The sequence below is a fragment of the Ctenopharyngodon idella genome, chromosome 15 (assembly GCF_019924925.1).
Source record: "Ctenopharyngodon idella isolate HZGC_01 chromosome 15, HZGC01, whole genome shotgun sequence".
NCBI lineage: Eukaryota > Metazoa > Chordata > Actinopteri > Cypriniformes > Xenocyprididae > Ctenopharyngodon > Ctenopharyngodon idella.
In genome coordinates this window covers 754,344-780,684 of record NC_067234.1, presented here as the reverse complement: position 1 = coordinate 780,684, position 26,341 = coordinate 754,344, and the positions used below count along the sequence as shown (strand labels likewise).

Genomic DNA, 26,341 nt, shown 5'->3' with positions numbered 1-26,341 from the left:
ACAAATATACTTCATGTATTTAATCTCACTTTATTAAATGTATTTGCTGCTGACCTTTAATGATCTAATTCAACCATACTAATAAGCAAAAATAACTTTAGATTAGATTTAGAAATAAGAGTGTTGAACTTCCTTCTCCTGTATCCTATTCTTCTTTAATCCAGAATGGCAGCACAGCTGAAAGGTTTGTTTGAGTTTCGCCCTCTACTGTACAGGCGTAAATATGCATTTCCTTCAGCATTTCACTTTTGGTGTGAAAACATTTGCCAAAAACATAACTTTTTTGTTGTTATTAAAAAACAAACAAGCAAGCCCAGCCCAGGTGAGAAAAAGTAACGCAAAAGTTACTTTTCATAAAAAGTAACTTTCCCCAACACTGCTTGTTAAACTGTAACAGGGAAACTCCTCAACTAAAAGTATTTTTTTCTAAACATTCACCTATGGGTTTGGATTAATAGCCAGAACAAACAAATCTGTCATCCTATTTTGGAGTGAAAAAAAAAAGTTTTCTTGCTTTCTTTCATGTTCTCTTGTCTGCAGAGAAGAGCTGGATAAATTATCAGGATATGAGTTTTTCTGCTAGACAGCTCTGAAATCAGCAATGCCAAATATATGAATCACCACTCAGTAAATATAAATCCATCTGTAAAATAAGCCAGAACAAACACACTGGTGACCAGCCAAGTGTCCAGCACATTCAACATGACACACAAGAAAAGCTACAAAGCAAAATGATAAAAATGATCAAAAAGTTTATTTTATGAATGTTTCTATTAATATATTTCAAAGTTCTACATCCTTCAGTTGAATTAATCATTATAATTTTTCTTTATTACTCTTACCCCCAGTTTCACAGACATGGCTTAAGCTAGTCCCAGACTAAAATGCATATTTGAGCTGTTTTAACTGAAAATAACTTGCACTGAAATACCTTAAAATATGTCAGTGACATTGTTTTGTCTCAGGATGCACACCAGTAATGTTTTTTTTTTCTTTCTTTTTTTTCCCAAGGCGTTTAATAAAAGTTGTTTAAATATCTTAGTTTAACTAAGGCCTAGTCCTGGCTTAAGCTAAACCCTGTCTGTGAAACTGGGCCATAAAAGACCAGCTCAACTCATACTGTTAGAGGTAATCATATCCTCTGGAGAATGTAGCCTAACTGCTTTCATTTATGCATAAATTCGATTATATTCCCTACTATATAACACATATGTAAATAAACAACTTGCATATAACCAATGCTACAATCCATAATTTCCAATGAAGAAATGCATGTTTGTTGTCTTATGGAAACATTAAAATTTCAACATCAAAAAAACTGAAAACTAACCATAATAACACTATACCATAGTCATTTGGAAACTCCATAGCACTATACAATAGATTTAATATCTATGAAAAGACGCCACTCCGCCCTCATATTCCTCCCGTCCTACAGATGGCGATCGCGCTCAGTTCAGGCTTCTGTCCCTCCTCGACCCATCAGATGTGAATGTGATAGCGGATCAGTCCAGTGCGGATGAACGATGCTTTGATTCTCATTCATGTCAACAACAATCTGAAGAGCACCCAAACCGACGTCTCGCGCTTTCACATGAACGGAATAAAATGCAGCCGGACGATTCGCAGTATTTGCAGCGGTAACCATTACATTTAACTTAAACATATATCGCAGTATGAATGCTTTATGTTAGTTCGATCGACAAGGTAGAGACACTGCATATAATGTGTGTATACTAAATATTATTAATTTGTGTTTACTCCCGCTGGTTTTATTTTAAAGTGAATTAATTCCTTATAATTTCTGTTGTCATAGTGTAAATCTGGGTCAAATTCATCCGCTCCACTTGCCGTGGGCGTGGCCTACTGTAACCATCCCGTTGTGAGGCCAGTGTCTCTGCTCATCTAGACAATTATGTAGTATTTTGGGCGCGTCCCGAGTAAGCTGCACCTATTATACAGCTCACTATAGGGTTTGAGACACATCCAATGTTTATTGCAACTCACTGTCACATCCAATCTTGATCTCTCCTGTGTCTATTAGGAAATGTAGGATTGGTGATATAGATGTGCATCCTACAGAAAAGGCTCTAGTGGTGTACTATGAGGTGGAAGCATCCATTTTAGGAGAGTCAGGCAATGCCAGGCATGAGGAAAAGAAGGAATGCCAGAAAATGTAAGCAGAGATTAGCTTTGTATATATATGCACACACTCTGTACATTCTCTATTCTCTTTATTACATTTCATTCAGCTTGTTTTACATTTATGTCTTTGTTTGTTTTTTAGCATCCGGCTGAGGAGTCTGAATGCCAGCACTGACATTTCCTCCCTGGCCAGGAAGGTGGTGGAAGAGTGTAAAATCATTCATCCATCAAAACTGGCAGAAGTGGAGCATCTGCTGCTGTATTTACAGAACCGAAAGAAGCCCAGCAGTAAATGTAAATCCCTTCCTTTTGCAAGCAATAAAAAGTATTTTTTTTTTGTTGTACTTTTAAAAGAGCAACTCACCATGTTGTTGTTTTAGTAGTGTTTATCTATTTATTTATTTTTAATATATTATATGACATTTTAATGGTGATGGCGTTCGTTGTTTCATGTTGTCTGTCCATAGCAGAGAAGAAGGAAAAGAAACCGCTGAAACCCAGAGAACTACTGCCGTTTGAAGGAATGGAAGTATGTTTTCCACCCAAACACATTTAAAGTTATTTGTAATTAGGGCTGACAAAGTGAATGTGTTAAAACATGTGATTAATTAAAAATGTCAAATGCTGCTAATTTTAATGCCGTTAACATTTATCTAATTTGACATGATAGCTGATTCATTCTGTTCTGTGTGATTTTTACCAACTAATTCGAACCTGATTGAAACTGATCCTCCTTCTTTTTAGTTTGTATATAAACCTAACCCTGATGAGGCGTCTAATAAAATTAAAGTCATTTGCAGTCTTTGAATGGTGTAATTCAATCATCAGTGAAGCTCAACAAATGAAATATCACCCACAACGTCCCTAAAGGGTTAGTTCATCAAAAAATAAAATTTCTGTCATTAAGTACTCACCCTCATGTCGTTCCACACCTGTAAGACCTTCATTCATCTTCGGAACACAAATTAAGATATTTTTGATGAAATCCAATTTTTTTTTTTTTTTGTCACCAATAGAAAGCATCGTAATTACCGCCATTCAAAGTCCAGAGAAGTACTAAAGACATTGTTTTTCTGGACTGTCCTGGACCTTGAATGGCAGTAATTACGTTGCTTTATATTGGGGATAAATAACCTCTTGAATTTTATCAAAAATATTTTAATTTGCGTTCCGAAGATGAACAAAGGTCTTACAGGTTTGGAATGACATGAGGGTGAGTAATTAATGACAGAAATTTTATTTTTTGGGTGAACTAACCCTTTAATAGAAATTTTAATATCAATTGAAGACTGCCTTTTTACTATTATTTAGTTTCCTGAATGTTTTAACTGTGACAAACTTAAACATTTTAGTTGATTGACAGCCGTAGTCTAAAGTTGATGTATTTCCATAATCTCTTTTTTCTTTTTCAGATTGATGAGGAGGCCAATATTAATAAAATCGATGATTACATAGAGCTGTTGTATGAGAACATCCCTGAGAAGATTAGAGGGTCCACTCTGATCCTCCATTTGGCCCGTAACCCTGATAACCTGGAGGAGCTCCTGCATAATGGTACTAAATTAACCAGTTGTTTTTTTTTTTTTTTTTCAATTCACTGTCAAAAGTGTTATTATTCTATAACAAACCTCCGTCATAAACATATGAAAGGTCATGAACTGCTGCACAACAGCAGCAATTTCAGCAGTTTTGACTTCTCTTGCAATATATGTTTGATTTTGTTGGTGGAGCGTGTGGGTTTAATCTGCGATCATTATCCAGTTATTTGTGAGTTTGTGATATGTTTGATGTTTTTCAGAGACTGCACTTGGAGCTCTGGCCCGGGTACTGAGAGAGGACTGGAAACACAGTGTGGAGTTAGCAACTACTATCATCTACGTTTTTTTCTGCTTCTCAAGGTACACAATTCCTTTACAGCTTTTTTGTCCTTTATGTCAACCGCCATATTAATTTTTGTTGTGGTGATTTACAGAATAGAATAGAATAGAGTAGAACAGGGCCGTAACCACCATAGATATTGAGGGGGACAAGTCCCCCCCAGTAATTAGAAATGGTCAAATTGTCCCCCCCAATATTTGAAATTCTTGCACTGCTCTGCTGCACTTCATTATGCAGAACTCTGTAGGTTCTTGTGATGACAAAAAGTTTTAAAAGTTACATTTTTAGTCTGCTCTGCCTCAGCGGTCTAACAGCGCACGTCAATGTCAAAATGATTGAGATGGCCAATCAAATCAAAGTAGGCGGGGTTTACATTCTCTTTTGGCTTGTGCACAGTCTTCACACAGACGAGCGTGTCAATCTATTGCTTAATGCTGTTGCAGAGACTATTCTTTCCGGTGAAATCACAAAACAAAATGCACACAAACGCGACCCTGCTCTTGATATACAGTCATTGATCATCTTTGATTTAAATGAGAAAAAAACCTATATGAGGGCAGATTAGAACCCAGAACCTTTGACACGGTTAACAAAATTTCTACCACCAGGTAATTCGAATGCTAATTGCAGATCTATGTATTTATTTCCGACACTGTAAAAAATTATATGATGAATACGTTTTATGTTTTTACATTACTTTAAAGGTGCAATATGTACGATTTTTGCAGTAAAATATCCAAAAACCACTAGGCCAGTGTTATATAATTTGTTCACTTAAGTACTTACAATATCCCAAATTTTTCCAACTATTTGTAAATCGTGAGAAAATTGCTATTTTAACCAAGGCTCCGGGACGTGTGAGGAGTCGCCTGTCAATTGCGTCATACCCGCGTTAACTCTCGGTCTGCCTCGGTTTCCGGTTTTATTTTGTAGAAACCATGGAAACACCAAAGGCGTTTTAATAGACAAGGGAACAACTGTTTTGATATATTTATAGACCGAAAACTAATTGTTGTTATATAGCTCAACACGTTTAGTCTTATTGTTTAAATCTAATTTTCTTGATTTTTTTGCGAGTACCATGCTTTACCTTGCCTCAGAGAAAAACAATATTTTGTCAAGTAGCTAACATAGCATAATCAGATGCAGCTTTATTTTTAGTAACAGTAATACAGAATTTTCTCCATCATACAATACGTTTTAAAATGAATTGCATGCCATTTATCAACACGAGCCACCCAGCATTTATTAATATGATATTCTAAAATCGATCTAACTTACTGCAGTGTGTAACAAGTGTCTTACAGCAGCCACCAAGCGAACGCACAGAGTAACGTTATAACATCATTTTCAACACACTCAAATGTATCTAATATGATAAACAGAGCTGCGTTACCTCATACTCATGACTGGAAAAGCGGAAGCGGCGCCGGCGACAGTGGCATAATAAAAGTTCTGCTGCTCGTGAGGCGTGTGTTGCGCAATCGCTCCAGCGGCCTCGTTCAGCTCCCACAACACTCGGTCCTACACTGCTTCATACTACAGTAACTTTAATAATCGCATCCATGAACATGATTTCTTCCCGAGTCCTATCCCTATTCTTTTGCACCGTCCGTTGAGGTGAAGACCACATGTCCCAAGATTCCGCGCTAAAACTTGGCGTCATCAAACTACGCCTTTGTTTTGAATAGGCCTCTAGCGACCTCTAGCGGACAGAAATCCTACATACTGCACCTTTAAGTCTTATCAAAATAAGTTAAGCAATTTTCAACTTTTTTTTATGTTATACAAGATACAACTCATTTTTTAAAGTCAGTTTAATGTCATTTAGGATGAAATTACTTAAACAGCCAAGTTGATTTTACTTAAAAATTTAAGGCAGCAACTTTTTTTACAGTGTAATATGAAGAATCTCGGGACTAACAGTAATATTGTATTACAGATATATTAGATAATATCGCATTAAACATGAGTTCTTAATGTACTATTAATTTATTTCTGGACATCGTAATGTTGTTTTTTTCTATGATTGTTATTGTACATATCTGATATAGCATTGTATTAGCAACCCCTCCCCTCCCCACCAGCTGTTTTTGAACACAATGACACATCCTGTGGCTTCCTTCATACTGACCAGTCAACTAATAATCATTCAGATAAATATGTACACTACCATTCAAAAGTTTGGGGTCAGTAAGTTTATTATTATTATTATTATTATTATTATTTTAAAGAAATTAATACTTTTCTTCAGAAAGAAAGCGTTCAGTTGATCAAAATTTTTATGTTGTTACAAAAACAGTTCCACAAAAATATTAAGAAGTACAACCAACCAAATCAGCATATTATAATGATTTTTGAAGGATTATGTGACACTGAAGACTGGAGTAATGATGCTGAAAATTCAGCTTTGATATCACAGTGTCAGGTGTATGTTCTTTTTTGGTTTAATTCTAGTTCCTGTTTCCTTTGTTCTCATTTTCACACGAGTTTGTTTCTGTGGTTACTAATTGGAATTACAAACCTGAATTAGCTTCCTATGTGTATTTAAGCTCGCAGTTCATTAATTTCTTTGTTTGGTGTCGTCTATATTATATGTGGTGATTTTTGCTGAGCTTTCTCCTGTAATCTCCTGTGTTTTCTTTCCTTGGATTTCTTGGATTAAATACTGTTTTTGTTAAATTCTCCATCATCGTGCACTTTAATACAGCCACACCATGACACACAGAAATAAATTACACTTTAAAATATATTAAAATAGTAAACCGTTTTTTTTAAATTGTAATAATATTTCACAATATTACTGTTTTTACTGTGTTTTTGATCAAATAAATGCACCTTTGGTGAGCATAAGAGATGGCTTTCAAAAAATAAAAAATCTTACTGTGTAGTGAGAGAGATATTTTGGAGGATTAATATGCTACCTTCACTTCTAACTTTTTATTTTAAGAAGCAGATTGCATACCATATATCATTCTGATAAAGCTCTTGTATAAGATTGAAAGCCTTAAGAAAACCATGATATGTTTTCAAAACATCTTTAGTGGGGCGCAGATCAGGTTACTGCTTTCACTGAGATAGCTGTCAGCATTTATTTGAGCAATGAAAGACTGTGTTCTCATTTGAAGGTTTTCCTTGGCTCTCATTTTCAGATGGCTAATGTGGAAATTTCTTTCCACAAGCTAGATTGACTTTGACGTTTGAAGGATGTATTTGAAATGTATGATGAGTTGTTTGGCCCGATCTTTCAGTTCTGTTTATGTACTAATCAGGACTAGAGTATGAAATTCATCTGGCATGTCCGTCTCGGTGTCTCTGCATACCAGCCATTGTCTATTTCTCAGATTGTATCGCATGCATCAGTGTCTGGCTGAATGTGCCATTAGAGGTCAGAGGAGGACAGACCCTCACGACTCGTGTTCTTCCTGCAGTTTCTCTCAGTTCCACGGGCTCATCACGCACTATAAGATCGGCGTGCTGTGCATGAACATCATCGAGCATGAGCTGAAGAAATATGACCTGTGGCAGGATGAGTTAGAGAAGAAGAGCAAGGCTTATATCCTTTTTGTTAATTTTTTTTTAATCTAAAAGTCAAAAATGAATCACTAAATTAACATGTTAAATTAATTAGATTATTCCTTAACATATCCACGTGACGAAGACCCCGACAACCAGAGCTTACGGAAGGAGCATGAGAAAACCCTAAAGAAATACCAAAGCTTCCTCGTCAAACAGGAGCAGCTGCTGCGAGGTACAGGAAGTGAAAGATTTCTAGGAGTAGGAGTCATTTAGTAGGAGTCATTCATGAGGCTTTGTTTATGTGTTCCTCTTCCTCCCTATGGCTCTAGTTGCGTTCTACCTGCTGTTGAACCTGTCTGAGGACACCCGCACAGAGCTCAAGATGAGGAACAAGAACATTGTGCACCTGCTGGTCAAGTCTCTAGAGAGAGAGAACGAAGAGCTGCTGGTGCTGGTGGTCTCCTTCCTCAAAAAGCTCAGCATCTTCTTGGAGAACAAGAACGACATGGTAAAAACCCTCATGTATTACATTTTGTAAAACTGATCTCACAATGTACTTTGAAACCTTTTCAAACATGAAAACACAAAACAAGGAACTCATAAAACAGTTAAAATTCTAAAGCCTTTCAAATGTATAACTGCTCAAACTGCTCAAACATTTTGTGCTAGAAGTAGTAGTTATTAATTCATTCATTCATTCATTCATTTTATTGTTTTTATTCATCACGCGCACACACATATACAGTATGTGTGTATATATATATATATATATATATATATATACTGTATGTGTGTGTGTGTGTGTGTGTATGTTGACTTTGAATTTTATACATGACATGCGGGAAAAATATATACATCATGGGCACAAATGAACTTAATAATACAAATTTTACTAATTCGTTCCCTCATTCTAAGTAAATTGTGCGCACAATGTAATAATTTGTTACCTCGTTTTACCAAATTGTGCGCACAATACAATAATTTGTTCCCTTGTTTTACTAAATATTTTGCACAAAATAATAATTAGTTCCCTCGTTTTACTAAATTGCGCACACAATATAATAATTTGTTCCCTCGTTTTACTAAATCTTTTGCACAATATAATAATTTGATCCCTCGTTTTACTAAATCTTTCGCACAATATAATAATTAGTTCCCCCGTTATACTAAATTGTGCACATGATATAATTAGTTTCATCGTTTTACTAAATTGTGCACACGATATAATAATTAGTTCCCTCGTTTTACTAATTTGCGCACACAATATAATAATTTGTTCCCTCGTTTTACTAAATCTTTCGCACAATGTAATAATTAGTTCCCTCGTTTTACTAAATTGCGCACATAATATAATTAGTTCCCTCGTTTTACTAAATTGCGCACACAATATAATAATTTGTTCCCTCGTTTTACTAAATCTTTTGCACAATATAATAATTAGTTCCCCCGTTATACTAAATTGTGCACATGATATAATTAGTTACATCGTTTTACTAAATTGTGCACACGATATAATAATTAGTTCCCTCGTTTTACTAATTTGCGCACACAATATAATAATTTGTTCCCTCGTTTTACTAAATCTTTCGCACAATATAATAATTCCCTCGTTTTACTAAATTGCGCACATAATATAATTTGTTCACTCGTTTTACTAAATCTTTCGCACAATATAATTAGTTCTCTCTTTTTACTAAATTGTGCATACAATATAATAATTAGTTCCCTTGTTTTACTAAATTGTACACGATATATAATAATTTGTTCCCTCGTTTTACTAAATCTTTAGCACAATATAATTAGTTCTCTCGTTTTACTAAATTGTGCATACAATATAATAATTAGTTCCCTCGTTTTACTAAATTGTGTACACAATAAAATAATTCGTTCCCTCGTTTGACTAAATCTTTCGCACAATATAATTAGTTCTCTCGTTTTACTAAATTGTGCATACAATATAATAACTAGTTCCCTCGTTTTACTAAATTGTGTACACGATATAATAATTTGTTCCCTCGTTTTACTAAATCTTTCACACAATATAATTAGTTCTCTCTTTTTACTAAATTGTGCATACAATATAATAATTAGTTCCCTCATTTTACTAAATCACACGCACAATATATCAATTTGTTCCCTAGTTTTACTAAATCTTGGACACTTTTTAATAATTTGTTCTCTTGTTTTAGTTAAATCAAAAAAGGGAACAAATTAGTACAATGTGTCCATTATTTACTAAATTGAGGGAACAAATTATAATATCGTGTGCACGATTTACTTAAAATGAAGGAACGAATCGTAGCCACGATAAAAAAATTAATGACATGGTAAGATCTTCTTGGTGTCCAGCACTTCAGAAGCTTTGAAATAAACATTCATGAAATTACTATGAGATCACTACAGACATGAAATAATGATAAATGCATTTTAAGCATTAAGCTGCATCTTTCAGGTGTCTTAGAAGTTTATGGGATCAGATATATCAGGATTTTTCTGTCATTGCTGTACAGAGACTCGTCCTGCTTGTCCTACTCTGCTCCACTGTCAGTCCACCTGGAGTCAATCTACTTTGGCTATGAATGTGCATTTATCAAGACAGAAGTTGTTTTTATTCCTGTATCCCTTAACCAAATCCTTGTTGTAGATAAAAGAAATGGACAATTGGCTTTGAAAATCTTTCATCATGTACGTACATAAAAACACATGTTGAACAAAACATTCTGGCTGTTGTAGGATACTAGGAACAAGTGAGAAAAGAAGATGATTCTGTTTGTTTCTCCAGACTAATTTAAAGGGAAAAGATAGTTTAAATATTTTTATGTAGTTGTTTCTTTTGACGTTTAATTTAAAATGTATTATGTGTACTTCACTTATGCGTTTGTAATAGGCCGAGATGGACACTGTGGAGAAGCTAGCTCGTCTGGTTCCATGTGAGCACGAAGACCTGATGAACGTCACTCTGCGACTCCTTCACAACCTCTCCTTTGACACGGGCTTACGCACCAAGATGGTGCATGTGGGTTTGCTGCCCAAACTCACTGCTCTGCTGGGTAACTCTCTTACCTTTCATATGAATGAGATTAGACCATTGTTCCACTGTAATTAAATTGCACAGAAAGGTTTTTTAAATTTTAATGCCAAGGAGTTTGCAACAGATATAGTTCCAAAGTAGTTTTACAAGAGATATTGCCTGAAACCCTCACTGAGAAACTCTGTAGAAATAATAACAATTATATATTTACCCTATCATTCAAAAGTTTGAAAAGGTCAGTAAGATTTTTTCATGTTTTTGAAAGAAGTCTCTCACGAAAGCTGCATTTATTTAATCAAGCATACAATGAAAACAGTAATATTGTAAAATATTATTACATTTAAAATTATTATTACATTTTCTATTTTAATATATTTTAAACTATAATTATTCCTGTGATATCAAACCTGAATATTCAGCATCATTATTCCAGTCTTCTGTCTCACATGATCCTTCAAAAATCATTCTGATATGCTTATTTGCTGCTCAAGAAACGTTTCTTAATATTATCAATGTATAAAACAGTTGTGCTGATTAATATTTTTGAGGAAACTGTTAATACATTTCGTGATGAATAGAAAGTTCAAAAGAACAAACTTTTGAACAGTAAGAAGTTAACTTTGACGGCCCTAAAAAAAACATTTTGTGAAATCTTTTTTTTTTCTCCACTTAAATTTTCTGCTCTCTTGTTCTTGCACAATGGGCATCCTTGGACCTGTTTGAAAACCCCTGGTTTAGAAAACCTTGTGGACCAACTCCTGAATAGCACATCTCATCCAAGCCCTAAATGAACTGGATTATATCATTTTCCTCTTTTCCATTTGAAATAAACCTCTTTGGGCCAGCAAGAAATTAGATAAAACTTGTATAGGCAAGGTTAATGGACAAATTATATTTGTACGCTTCCAAATTAAAGATGTGTATTATACACTCTTATTTGCGCTGGAAAATCAGTAACGCTGAAATGTTTAAATTTGAAAACCAACATATGATCTACATCTGAATGATTTTCTTTACAAGCTGAAGAATATACAGTTACACTGAAACCAAAAACCTGCTTTGGCAGAAGCTGGTGCAGGTGTAGATGATGGAGGTTTGACTTAAATTATGGCCATTTTTATCAGATATCCTGAATCTAGCTAAGCCAAACACATTTACCCAGTGACTTTGAGTTCAGCCACACGTCATAGGAGAATAATTCCTCTTTGTGTCTGTTTTCATTTTTAGTCGTTCACAACAATCCAACAGCGCTTTCTGTATGTCTTTGTCAGGCATCAACCACAATATTTTGGGTAATTTGAGGCCAATCACATGCTGCTCTTTTGCTGACCAGCTCGGATGACACCTCTGCATCAAAATGCTGCTTTGTAAATCGTTCTCGTGATTACATCTAAGGGCTTAATTGCTGCACGTTTTTTCCACCGTGTCAGCCGTTTACGCTTCAACAGTTAAGGCTGAGTTTAAGAGGCTAACACGACTGGTGTCGTAAAGCCCGTCCATCTCCGCTTACTCTCACTGAGGTGAAGCAGCGACGTCGGTCATCTGCGTCTGCAGCCACTAACAAGAAGCACATGTTCCAGCCACCGAGGGCCCGCCCAGGACGGCCCTCGCTTATTAATGCCACTAAAATATATGCCTCCTCCTGTGTCCCCAATTAAACAAACTAAGCCAACCTCTTCTCTCCTTTTCTTTACCTACTCAGCTTTCCGTCACTTTTTCCTCCCCAATGGTCACATCTGCTTCCAATCGCCGATGTGATAATGTGTTCTAGGGTGTCTTGGGTCCTGACTGCCATGGTTGGACTTATAATGACTGATTATACCATTGATCTATCTGAGTGTTTCCTATCTCACAGGGGAATATCAGCATTAGGGAAGAAGAGGAGGAGGGCATAAAGTGTTATTAATGAGAGTGTTTGTAGGGAGAAGTGTGAGTGTTTGTGCTGCATGTGTGTCTATGCTCTCTCTCTCCCCCGTGAAATGAGTTTGGATTGTAATCACATACCCCACATGCTCTTATCTCCAATCTCTATGATAAATGACTTGCTCTCTGCACGAGCCAGTATAAATACATTATCTAACTGACCACGACTGATCAATTTAGATAGCGCTTTAAAAGTTTACATGCGTTGTTAATCTTTCTGAAGGTTTTTTTCTCTTCCTTTTTCTGTAGGCGATGACACGCACAAGCACATAGCGATGCGTATCCTGTACCACATCAGCGTTGATGACAAATCTAAATCCATGTTCGCGTATACTGACTGCATCCCTCAGGTCAGAGTCTTATTCACTTTTATTCACTTTTGATTATTGAGATTTAAGGCTTTTTGATAATCAATTATTCTGTTGATTATTTCTTAAAGGGATAGTTCACCCAGAAATGAAAATTCTGTCATCATTTATTCCCCGTCAAATTGTTCCAGACCTGTATACGTTTTTTTGTTCTGCTGTACACAAAGTAAGATATTTGGAAGCATGTTTGTAACCAAGCAGATGATGACAGAATTTTCATTTTTGTGTGAACTATCCCTTTAAATGAATTAGATAATCTTAACCATATCTTAATCATAACTTGCCCAAAAGTCTAAGGACATAGACATCATTTCCTTCTCTTATCATAGTAGCATGTACTGTAATCAGATGATTTTTTCAGTAATTTCAGAAATAAAATATTGTTATTGTTTAAAACCTAATTTAACTGATAATATGGTTTTGATCTATATGATTGGGATCTGTTTAATTGACAGGCCTGCTCTATGAAGTATGCAGAGTTAAATACTAAAAGTGACAGAGGCATTTAATTGCTTATTTGCTGTTAAGAGCAAAATATTTTATGTTTTGAAGTGCCGTTATTGATGGAAGTTCGCGTGCATGGTGCAAAGACCCGAATAACAGAGTTAGTCGGGTTAAATTGTGCTATGCTATTCCAAATACTGCATGTTATTGCTGCTGCTGTTGTGTGTGTTATGCATGTATCATGTGTGCACCTCACAGTGTTGTAAAGTGGGATAATTGTAGTGCTGTCTTTCTCTCACATGGCGTTAATGAGATAACAGAGCTAATTTAATAGGAGGGGGCCTCTGTGGGGTCACCAGCAATTGCCTGGGTACAATTTCTCTGAAACAACTTCTGGCCGAACGTTGTCATCTTTAAAATGCTTGTCTTCTCTAATTGGGTGAAAATGCCTACCAGATGCTTGTTAAAAAAAAAAGAAAGAAAAAAAGTTAAATTCCTCAACCTAATCGCTCCGCCAATCCGCCTGGAGACGGTTGGGGCATGATGTCAGAATAGCTGCGGGACTCCTTAGGGAAGAATGCAGTGTTTTTCTTTCTTTCTTTCTTTCTTTCTTTCGTTCATTTGTTCGTTCGTTCTTTCGTTTGTTCGTTCATTCTTTTGATTCATTTGACTGTTCTTTGGTTGTTTCGTTTTTTCTTTCTTTCTTCCTTTTTTTGTTTGTTTTTTATTTCTTTCTTTCAGTGGTTCATTCTTTTTAGTTCTTTCATTCTTTTGTTTGATCTTTAGTTCATTCTGTCTTTTTCAATTTTGTTCAGTTGCTCATTCCTTCATTCTTTGTTTCTTATCATTTTTTGTTAATTTATTCTTTCTTACGTTTGTTTGTTCTTTCTTTCATGTAGTTTTTTTGTTTGATTTTTCTTACATTTCTTTTTTGTTCTTTCTTCCTTTCTCTCTTTTGTGTTTGTTCTTTCTTTTTTTTTGTTAAGTGGTTTGTTCTTTCATTCTTTCAGTTGTTCATTCTTTTGTTCTTTAATTCATTCTTTTGTGTGTCAGTTTGTTCTTTTTTTTCCTCTCTTTGAAGACTCCCCTGACTCTTCATCAATAGCTAAAGTCAGTCTGTCCATTTCTGCCAGTAGATCTGGTGTCCCTCAGGTCTGCTCTGGCAGTTAGCCTGGACCCTCTTCAGTAAGGGAGGATTTAGATCAAACAGCCTCGCTGCTCTGGGTTCTGAACTGGTGAGGAGAGGCCCGGCATTGGACCCATTCCTCTGCCACAAAGGGGTCTTGCTATAATTACTCAAAGCTGTGAGGTGTGTGTGTGTGAGGAAATGCTTGCAGGGGTTATGGAGCTATGAAACCATGGAGAGCTCAGAGACGGAGATGGGAGGGAGGGGATGACTCAGGGGTACGAGGCAGGGCCTCCCATTGCTGGTAAATAGGAGCAAGCAGGTGCCAGTGAGTCTAGACTGCGTGATTTGGAGGCCTGGGACCAGGTTATGTGATACTCAGTATGGGAGAGGCCTGATTGCTCACTGCTGCCTCTTCACAGGCCTGCGCTGGTCTGTTTGTGCCTTCCTGTTTAACATCCAACCAGCCCACATCATGGCTGTGCCCATTGCGGACTATGAAGCTCATCTTTCTTCATCTGTTCATCTTTTAATTTTTCTCTTCACCTAGACATGCTCAATTCATTGGCTTCTGACCAGTTACCTCCTTAAGATAGGCCTGGCATGTCCTATGTCTGCAGTGTTGACCTGATTGAAGTGGACTGTGGGATATTGCCTCAGCTCTCTCTGGCTCATGAATAAAAACACAAATAACAATCCCTTTGCCAACACTGACAGCACTAATACTTCTCTCTGTCAGGAAACGTCTGTTTCATCATTTATTTCTTTTGTTTTCCCTCTGGTTGTTGCACGATACTCTACATACTCTGCAATCCTCCTCAGTTTTAAATTGTGCTTTAATAGGTCTATTGTGATATCACTCTGAGGACACTTGGAAACCACACATGCTCCTCGTTGTGACATACTATTCCAGGTGTCACATTAAGATTTTCCAGGTACTTTTCTGTCAGACAGTTGTCAGCCCAGATTATTTGTTCCTTTGTGATTATTCTTATAATAGTAAGTAGTTCTTATTCTTAAGTAGTTCTGTTTACAACAACAATAGCAACAACAACAATAACATGGATTTCATTTATATTTTATTATATTTAAAGGGTTAGTTCACCCAAAAATGAAAATTCTGTCATTAATTACTCACCCTCGTGCCGTTTTACACCCGTAAGACCTTCGTTCATCTTCGGAACACAAATTAAGATGTTTTTGTTTAAATCCGATGGCTCCGTGAGGCCTACATAGGGAGCAATGACATTTCCTCTCTCAAGATCCATAAAGGTACTAAAAACATATTTAAATCAGTTCATGTGAGTACAGTGGTTCAGTATTAATATTATAAAGCAACGAGAATATTTTTGGTGCGCCAAAAAAACCCCAAAATAACGACTTATTTAGTGATGGCCGATTTCAAAACACTGCTTCATGAAGCTTCGGAGCGTTATGAATCAGCGTGTCGAATCATGATTCGGATCGCGTGTCAAACCACCAAACTGCTGAAATCACGTGACTTTGGCGCTCCGAACTGCGGATTCGACACGCTGATTCATAACGCTCCGAAGCTTCCTGAAGCAGTGTTTTGAAATCGGCCATCACTAAATAATTCGTTATTTTATTTTTTTTGGTGCACCAAAAAATTCTCGTCACTTTATAATATTAATATTGAACCACTATTCTCACATGAACTGATTTAAATATGTTTTTAGTACCTTTATGGATCTTGAGAGAGGAAATGTCATTGCTCCCTATGCAGGCCTCACGGAGCCATCGGATTTCAACAAAAATATCTCAACTGCTCGGACACGTAAAGGTTGAGGATCCAAATGCAGTAGTTTATTAAGGGTAATCCAAAGACGTGATCCAATAAACAGGCAAAAGGTCATAAATATGGGCAAACAGTCCAAACAGATACCAGGACCGGAACTCAGGCAAACAGGGTCAAAACCAAAGGAGCGCTCAGAAATGCATTATGACATATACAAGACTTCACAAAGAGGGACTGAGTTAACCAGGTTTATATAGACAGAGTTAATATGGGTAAATGAGAAACAGCTGAAACTGCCATCTGGTGGATATCCTGGGCACTCCAGCTGGTGATCGTGACAGTGATACACTGTGTCCTGCAATCTTTGTTTAAATAAATTTCCCACCTCTGTAAAAAAAAAAAAAAAAAAAAAAAAAAAATGCTTGCAGCAGTGTAAAGACAGTTTGGACTACCATAAAGGGATAGTTCAACCAAAAAATTAAAATTGTCATAATTTACTCACCCTCAAGTTGTTCCAAACCTGTAAAAATTTCTTTGTTCTGTTGAACACAAAAGAAGATATTTTGAAGAAAGTTTGTAACCAGGCCGCTTTGGGGCACCATTGACTTCCATAGTAGGAAAAAAAAATACTTTGAAAGTCAATGGTGCCCCAGAACTGTTTAGTTTCCCACATTCTTTAAAGCATCTTCTTTGTGTTCAACATAACAAAAAAATGTATACAAGTTTGGAACAACCTGAGGGTGAGTAAATGATGACAGAATTTTCATTTTTGGTTGAACTATTCCTTTGAAATTTCTGATTTTTTGCTTTTGTCCCAACCAAACTTTGTCAATCCCTGCTATAGCTGATTCAATGTTTTCATGTATGACACATGTATGTTGATACCTTGGGTATAGTAATTTTGAAATTTTGAATGATATCTTGTGTTGTGTGTGAGCAGCTCATGCAAATGCTCTTTGAACTTGGTGAAGAGAGAATCGACACCGAGCTCATTTCCTTCTGCATCAACCTGGCTGCTAACAAGACTAATGCTCAGATAATCTGTGAGGGTAAGAGCCTGTATCTCATTTCCCCTGGAATGACATGCAACACTGAACTACACTGTCACAAACATCTGTGTTTACATGTCATATAGCATACTGTCACGCATTACTGACAACTGTTGCTCTTCTGTAATAAATAATACATGAAGTCTGTTCAAACTTATGATTAAACTCTGGCTGAAACTGATTATTTTTGTATCTGCAGGTAATGGATTGAAGATGCTGATGAAAAGAGCACTCAAAATGAAGGACCCACTGCTGATGAAAATGATCAGGAACGTCTCACAACACGATGGAACCTTGAAACAACTCTTCATTGTAAATACAATATTTCTGCCATGCATGGAGAGTTACAAGTTACACATTATAAACTTACTGAATACATCAAAGCATCATTTAGCATTGTCATGTTATTAAAATGACCTTTATAACAGTCAATCACTTTTAAACTAAAAATGTTTTTTAAAAGTTTAACAAGTTTTTAAAAATTAAATTAAATTTTTGTTTTAGATATTTTGATAGGCCTAATATTTGTAATTTCTGTGCCAAATGATGTCTTACATGAAACATCTAGCGATATTTGGTGTCATTTACTTTCCAGGACTATGTGGGTGATCTGGCAGCTCAGATCAAGCTGGAGGGCAATGAAGAGTTTGTTATTGAGTGCTTGGGTACAATGGCAAACCTCACCATACCTGACCTGGACTGGGAGCTCCTGCTGAAAGAATACAACCTGGTGCCCTACCTAAAAGACCACCTCAAACCCGGTAAAGCTAACATGTACCTGTTTGTGTAGGTGTAATACACTGCAGTACTACACTGTATACGAGTAATTTTCGCATAGCATGCCCTTGGTACTTTTTTATTGACATCAAGGTGATGTAGATTGACAAGTTTTTCATAATTCTGTCTTTGTTCATTATAAGGTCCTGTAGTGTGACATGATTTTTTAGAAGTATAAGTAGTTTATGCCATCTCTCTAATAATAATTTGAGCTTACAAAATGTATAACTGTATGTGTAATTTTTCAAAATGCTGTTTAAAATAGTTTTAAATAGAGTATAGCAAGATACTCTGCAAGACATCTCAACTTTTCAAAAGTTTTTAATGTCAATTACCCATACTTTATCCTGCATTGTGCATCCTGTTTTGTTAAATTGTTATGTGGATTGGTAGCATTCAAAATATTCATATTATAAATATTTTTCATGTTATAAATATGTTATAAATGTGTTATAAATGTTATATGAAACAGTAACCAGTATGCAACCCTAACATTTTAATCTTCAGTATGGTATATTGTGCTACATATCATTCTCACGTTTACTTTAGTGAGAGATGTCCGTTTATTATACCAGGGATAAATATGTGCAGTCCATTTTTGTGTAAAATTGGCCTAACTTTTGACAGTCCAATCATGATAAGTCTCAAAAGGGCTTTAAGTTGACATCACCCTCATTTATTTGTCACAATTGAAATGGTAGGTCTATATAGTGTTAGTATATATTACTAAATGTGCATATATTACACATTTTGGCAAAGGTAGCAAGTCATCCTTGTGCATTCCTTCTACGAGTAGTATGATATACCATTTTTTTCATCATACTCAACCAGATTTGGTCTTTGACCTCTGTGTTTCAGGTTCAGCAGAGGATGACCTGATCCTGGAGGTGGTGATCATGATCGGTACAGTGTCAATGGACGACTCCTGTGCAGTCATGCTGGCAAAGTCCGGCATCATTCCTGCTCTTATTGAGCTGCTAAATGGTAAGAGTGCTGCCAAAGTTTACACACATTTATTACCATTGAGCCAGTGCATGAGTGCTTAAAGAAACAAACGGATCTCCAAACTCTCTTGACAAACAAATCTTTTTCATTATCGCTAGCCATAAAAATTATTTCAGAGGAAAAGATCAGCGCTGTTTTCATTTCTACTTTTGTTTGGCCGAATTGCGACAGCTGCCCCCCTGCTTTGCATGTCTGTAGCCACTCAAGTACCAGATTTCAATTTGGCATGCTTTGTCTTCTCTAATGTGATCTGATGGAATGAGTTTTGAAGAGTTTATTTAGACTAAACTAATATTAAATTAGAATAAATTAGAATAAATAAACAGCCCATGGCTGCTAGGGACACGGAGGGCTGGTTCTCGCTTTATGCATTATGTGCTGGGAAGTGACAGTGTTTTCAAGAACAGGAAAGTACCAGGCTCATGGCATGCATCAGATTTGCTGGTTCTGCTCAATGTGAGCCCTCATTTCAATAAATCCTGATGGCGGGGCTTTTCCTTGCCATGAAAAGAATAAATGTTTAAAGCAGCAAGGAGGTGGAGGACTAAGATCGGGACCGTCCCAACATATACAGCTCCTCTCAAAGAGAAAAAGAAAAGAAACCTCTTGAACTGGCAACTTTTTGTTATCCCACTCCAGACACAATGGTCTCAATTACATGACATTCAACATCCGAAATGTTTTTGCACTACATGCCATATAATATTTTGAAACTTTGATCACAGCAATGCAATAACAAATCTGACATTTGTTTCCCTTCTGATAAGCATTATGTGGCAACGCCACATTGACAGATGCTTGGGGTGTTGTTTTATTTATACATATCATTTCAGCACTTGTGTTCGTATACTCGTTCATTGGCTCTTTCTCATCTGAAGAGGCGTTGACATGTTCACTGTGATGTTATTTGTAGCTTGTGCAAAGCTTGTACAACTTCTTGCTGTAGCGGTATTCAGTATCTGGTCCCATGGAGCAGCTAAAGCCTCTTTGCTATCATTCTTCTAGAGGAATTTCAATCCCAGGGGACGAGTTCATTCTGAGCCAGATCAAAATTGAAATAAAGGCTTTTATTAAATTTAGGAGGGGGCAGTTACAACCGCACAGTTCTCCATAGGAGCTTTCTGTATCGTTTCAGAAGAAAAGTTGATACTCTCCCCAAATGGTGGCTTCTCACGAGAGCCTTCATACATAAACATGATCCACTGGAGGAGGTTTTTTGAACATCAGCTCGCATGAACAGGCACCATTGGATAGGAAATGCCTGCACAGCTGCTCTAGAGTGTGCGTGTTTGTTAGTTTTCCCGTATTGCATTTCAGCTTAATGCTGATGTGCAGATATTCTCGTGATAAGGAAGTGAGTGTGCCTTCTTTATATGAAGCAAAATGCTTTATTTCGTGAGCTCAAAGTATTGTTCTTCATTTGCTTGTGTTGCTGTTTCCAGCCCAACAGGAAGATGATGAATTTGTGTGTCAGATCATCTACGTCTTCTACCAGATGGTTTTCCACCAGGCCACCAGAGATGTCATCATTAAGGACACTCGTATCCTTGTTACAATAAATTGATTTTCCGTGTGTGTGTTATTTTGAGCAAATGTTTGGTAAATGGTCTTTGACAGCTGTTTGGCCTGTGTTCACTGATGCATTGATACTGTTGGGTCCTTCAGTCTTCAATACTGCAGCTACATGCTATTGTATGGTCTATTTTAGCATCTAGACAGAAGGAGAATGTAAAAAAAAAAAAAAAAACTGGTTTGTCTGAACTGTAAAAAGTGGAAAGATACAATAGTTACCCTACAAATCTATTTATGCTTGATCTAACCAGTAAAAATGACTTTCGTTTGTGTAGCCTAAAGTAGTCCGGTTGATTCAGACATATTAAATAATATTTGTTTTATGTTACAACATGAAGCACATTTTTTGGGTTTCCTGAAAAAATATTTTACAGATGCCTGATGCCTCTGAGGTAGAACTACATCCAGGCTAATAACAGACCGCTTAAGACCCAGACCAAAACTTTACCTTCTGAGACCCAGACCAATGGACTCAAACTCAGACCAAGGCTATTTTTATGTGGCACTTGCTTTAATAAAATGTAATATGATGAACACAAATTTGGATAGAGGTTTTCATATAAAAATTTAAATTTTTTATTTTAATTTTTTATAAAATTTCAGCAGTGTTCACTTTGATGAAAATGTGAATGTTTTTTTACTGAGTGAAGATTTGTAATTATGGTAAATGAATTTGAACTCAGCAATTATTAGCCTTTAATTGTCAATGAATTGTGAACTCCTTAACCGTATCTCCAAGAGGCCCCAGCTTACCTCATCGACCTAATGCATGACAAAAATGTGGAGATCCGACAGGTGTGTGACAACACTCTGGACATTATTGCCGTAAGTATTCTAAAACAACCCCACTACACATGTGCACTCAAATCTGAATCAGAGACCCCTGTGTGAGTTTTTGCTCAGTGCTGACCATGTGTGTTTACAGTGCTGATAAAATCTCTGCAGTTAATGCTCACTCACTGACATTAGATAGCAGTAATTGGTGGTGAACTCTGAGAGCCAGGTTTGTTTGGGGAAGTGTTTCATTCACTTTATTAGCCTGCTCGTTAAGCCTCGGCCACATAAAAGCATGCGTGTGGGATCTGGTTTGTATCCGTGGTGACAGAGAAAGTGCAGATGTATAGCTCTGGCTCAGCAGACTGACATGTTTGAACTGAGGCTGACGTTGGTATCAAGTATGCAGATTTACACTTTCAGCAGCCATTCTATGAAACATACTTTTTTCCAGTTTCTAAAGATTTTTATTTAATATGATTTGAAATATTCTTTCAGACAATCATGTTTATCAATTGCTTTGTGCTATCTCAAGATCAATTAATTTTACAGATTAATTTGACATTAAAAGTCTCGCTTATGCTCATTAAGATAAAAGAGAGGAGAGGATGATTTTAAAAGTGAAAAAATATGATGGTAGCAAGGTTCATAACTTTCTTTTTAAGTCTTTTTAATTGTACATTGTCAGCTAACATCCTCTCCATTTTGATTCATGGAGTTGTGATCTGATTTCAAAACGATTCTCAAAGCATCTACATTCAATCTTGTTCCTGGAGGGCCAACATCCTGTAGAATTGACCTCCAATTTGCCCCAACACATCTGATTTCCATATTTTCTGACCAGAGAAGACGTATGACCCACGTTAATCATAAAATGGCCTTAAACAATTACAAAACAATCTGCAATTTGTTGTGTTGCAAATACAAATACTGCAGCTCATGATTCTGTGTTTTATGTGTCTCAGAGCAGCTCGTTTGTGGTACAGGTTTTCCTTTTTTTTTAAGTCACCCTAAAGACCTTGATTAGCTGGTTCAACCCTGATCTACAAGTGTCAACAACAGCTTTGTTTTTGCTTTTTTGAGAAAGTATCTCAATATTCTTAATATTTTATATATCTTAACAATCTAGAACGGATGTAAAGAAATAGTTGACCCAAAAATGAAGTCATTAATTCACCCTCATGTCATTTCAAAACTTTCTTTCTTCTGCGGTACTCAAAACAAGATATTTTGAAGAATGTTGCTATTAGTAACCAAACATTTTAGGCCATTGACAAAGAAAAACACTGAGACATTTCTCAAAATATCTTCTTTTATATCCTACAGAAGAAAGAAAGTCATTCAGGTTTGGAATGACATTAGAGTGGGTAAATGATGACACACTGTTAATTTTTGGGTGAACTAACTCTTTAAAATAGTGGGTGCAGGTTTGTGTGAGTGTGTATTCTCACTGGCCCTCTGGGCTTGCTTCTTGCCCCGGGCTCCCGCGCAGTTCTGCACTGCTGTCCACATGATGAATGGACACCGCAAAGAAAAGAGAAACAGGGCTTATTTACTTAGGTTCTGCCACAGGGGGCCTCGGCTGATTAATCCATATTTTCATTCAGCGGAGCAGGCGGCGGCAGGACGCCTCTGTGGGCCTTTAGACCCCGGGACAGAGAGCTGGCCTTGAGCTCTAAACTCCAGCAGCCCTCCTCCTGCACCCTCCCCCCCTCTGTTGTCTCACCATAGAGAGCTAATGCTGAAAAAAATCCCAGCCTCAGCATGAGTTAGTATTGGTACATCTAATACTTTGTCTAAGCAGAGATGGTTAACTTTATAATCTTTCTTTATGAGATCAGCTCTGTGCAGAGGATGCTAGACGTGTTTCCCACTGTGTGAGAGTAACAATTAATTTGTTGTCTTCAGTTTAGTATAGTAACAAAAAAAAGCATTTGAAAACTAGATTTCTTAACAACTTAATTTGTCATAATTTACTCACCCTGTAACTCCAAACCTGTATAACTTTAAAGGTTTTTTTTTTTCTTTTCATTTTTAATTTTTTAAATGTGTGTGTGTGTGTGTGTGTATATATATATATATATATATATATATATATATATATACACACACTACTGGTCAGAAGTTTGGAAACATTACTATTTGTAATGTTTTTGAACGAAGTCTCTTATGCTCATTAAGGCTGCATTTATTTCATAATAAATACAGAAAAAACAATAATATTGTGAAAAATTATTACAATTTAAAATTATGGTTTTCTGTTTTAATATACTTTAAAATATAATTTATTTCTGTGATGCAAAGCTGAATTGTCAGCATCATTACTCCAGTCTTCAGTGTCACATGATCCTTCAGAAATCATTCTAATATGCTGATTTATTATCAATGTTGGAAACAGTTGTGCTGCTTAATATTATTTTATAACCTGTGATACTTTTTCAGGATTCTTTGATGAATAAAAAATATCAGCATTTATTTAAAATAGAAATCTTTTGTAACAATATACACTACTGTTCAAAAGTTTGGGGTCAGTAATTTTTTTTCTTTCTTTCTTTTGAAAGAAATTAATACTTTTATTCAGCACGGATGTGTTAAATTGATAAAAAGTGATAGTAAAGATTTATATTGTTAGAAAAGATTTATATTTTGAATAAATGCTGTTCTTTTAAACCTTTTATTCATCAATGAATCCTGAAACAAGTATCACAGGTTCCAAAAAAATATTAAGCAACACAACTGTTTTCAACATTGATAATAACTGAGTATCAAATTAGCATATTAGAATGATTGCTGAAGAATCATGTGACACTGAAGACTGAAGTAATGATGCTGAAAATTCAGCTTTGCATCACAGAAATAAATTATATTTTAAAGTATATTAAAATAGAAAACCATAATTTTAAATTGTAATAATATTTCACAATATTATTGTTTTTTCTGTATTTATTATGAAATAAATGCAGCCTTAATGAGCATAAGAGACTTCGTTCAAAAACATTAAAAATAGTAATGTTTCCAAACTTTTGACCGGTAGTGTATATATACAAATAGAACATTTATTTTAAATTGTAATAATATTTAATAATTGTAAAAATATTTACTGTATTTTTTTATTAAATAAATGCATCCCTAGTGAGCTGAATAAGAGACTTCTTTCAAAAACATTACAAAATCTTACTGCCACCAAAACTTTTGAACATAGTGTATAGTGTAAATTGATTAAATTGTATTTGTTATATATTAAATAACTGATTGTATAGTCACACTTCTCTTAGAATCGCTCTAGTTCATCACCATTTCTTTGGAAGAGATGGAGGTAGACAGAGTGACACACTTGACATGCTTTGGCAAAAGAATCCAAAAACACAAAATCAACTGATTCCCCATCTCACCAAAAGTGCAAGCTGGGCAGAAAGTGTACGGCTGTGGGCGACCTGTGTGTTGTGTGTGGCACTCCACCCAGTCTGTGGGCTCTGCACCTTTAATCACTGGATTAAACCAGAGTCTGTTTCCCTGTGGCTCCATCAGCAGCCACAGCCTATAGGGAAAAACCTGCTCAGACAGAAGCCCTCATTGTGGAATGAAATATATCTGCTGCGGAGGGTCCGGACGGTGTTAGAAGTCTGTGCAACGGTAAATGGTAGATTGCCAGGCATGACAGTGTATGGGACCCTCTGAGATATTCACTGGAAATCTCTTATGGGGAGTTCAAGTAGAACTGGCGCTGAAATACAGAGTGCCAGCCCTGTTTTGACAACTTAAAAACATAAATTTGCACAGCTGTGTGGTATAATTTAGGTTAGAGGGGAGTAACACATTTCAGGCGAATAAATATACATGTTTGTGTGTGTTCTGCAAAGGAGTATGATGAAGAGTGGGGGAAGAAGATCCAAAGTGAGAAGTTTCGCTGGCATAACTCGCAGTGGCTGGAGATGGTGGAAAGCAGACAGATGGAGGATGCAGAGCCATACCTGTATGGAGACGACCCGGACGCCCTAGAGCAGCCTGATCTCTTCTACAGCACTGGTTCGAAACCACACATACACACCAAAACACCCCTTAGAGGAACATGGCTGAGACCACAAAAGACGTTCACTGTTTTCTTGTCTCCTGACATGACTTGATTGACATCCTGTGCCACAAATTGACAGATATGGAAAGTTAAAACCCTTACATTTAGATTCAGATTTTTCACGAGAATTGTGATGCTGTATTTTGGCTTGATCGTCCGTCGAGTTGGTGTCATCAAAGCCTTGTCATAGTGAGAGGTTGTCAGGAAGATAAATGAGGAGAGCTGCTGGGTGGAAGTGGCTCTGCTGGGTCGCTGTCTCATACGTTTGTTTGCTCTATATACTTTGTGTGTGTGTACAGACGGTATGATGCCCCCTGAGCCCGGCCTCAGTCCAGACTTCTACAGCCAGTTCCACTCTCAGAATGGAGACTTCAGCGCCTGGTGAGTGAGCAGCTGTTACCCTCATCAGCTTCTCTCACATTAAATACATATGTAAAATGATTTTTAAATGTATTTCCTTAAATAATAGTCAAGTCACTTTTATTTCCATAGCGCTTTATACAATACATATTGTTTCAAAGCAGCTTTACAGTGATAAACAGGAAAATCACTGATGCAAACAGAGGTTAAATATGCTGCATTGTCTGTAGTGTCACTAGCTGAAGTCAGTTCAGTTTTGATTCAGTTCAGTTCAATAACTGTAAAGTTCATCAATTATCAGGGTAGCGCCATATTTAATTTTTGACTGTAATGAAAACGAGGCTGTGAGGGAAAAAATAGTGTATTCAATGGATTGTAGTGTTGTTTAACAGCAATCCGATTATTAAGCTGATGAAACGTCTTTCTGGTAAAAAGTAAAAGTATTTTAAAAGTATTATTCAGCATCATTATTATGGACACTGCTTCCCAGTTAGTTGAGCCAGAAGATTCAATAACATTTTAAACAAAAAAATAAAATCTAA

The 26,341-nt window shown here is 36.3% G+C and overlaps 1 protein-coding gene across 4 annotated transcripts in view; it reads left to right on the top strand.

Moving 5' to 3' along the window:
- Nucleotides 1–1,441: 1,441 nt before the first annotated feature.
- LOC127496284 (kinesin-associated protein 3-like) overlaps nt 1,442–26,341 on the top strand; it is a 34,332-nt gene continuing 9,432 nt past the window's right edge. Inside the window, exons 1-19 of one of the 4 annotated variants that reach the window (XM_051864104.1) lie at nt 1,445–1,640; nt 2,045–2,176; nt 2,288–2,439; nt 2,613–2,674; nt 3,558–3,699; nt 3,944–4,043; nt 7,368–7,579; nt 7,676–7,774; nt 7,872–8,050; nt 10,430–10,592; nt 12,746–12,846; nt 17,131–17,239; nt 17,439–17,551; nt 17,835–18,000; nt 18,875–19,000; nt 20,464–20,562; nt 21,333–21,418; nt 25,228–25,393; nt 25,739–25,820. In XM_051864104.1, the coding sequence (XP_051720064.1) occupies nt 1,609–1,640; nt 2,045–2,176; nt 2,288–2,439; nt 2,613–2,674; nt 3,558–3,699; nt 3,944–4,043; nt 7,368–7,579; nt 7,676–7,774; nt 7,872–8,050; nt 10,430–10,592; nt 12,746–12,846; nt 17,131–17,239; nt 17,439–17,551; nt 17,835–18,000; nt 18,875–19,000; nt 20,464–20,562; nt 21,333–21,418; nt 25,228–25,393; nt 25,739–25,820 (2,321 nt within the window). In that variant the 5' untranslated portion in view covers nt 1,445–1,608. Of the gene's footprint in view, nt 1,641–2,044; nt 2,177–2,287; nt 2,440–2,612; nt 2,675–3,557; nt 3,700–3,943; nt 4,044–7,367; nt 7,580–7,675; nt 7,775–7,871; nt 8,051–10,429; nt 10,593–12,745; nt 12,847–17,130; nt 17,240–17,438; nt 17,552–17,834; nt 18,001–18,874; nt 19,001–20,463; nt 20,563–20,967; nt 21,230–21,332; nt 21,419–25,227; nt 25,394–25,738; nt 25,821–26,341 lie in introns of those variants that run through there. The other 3 variants (XM_051864105.1, XM_051864107.1, XM_051864106.1) reach the window with 3 other exon arrangements.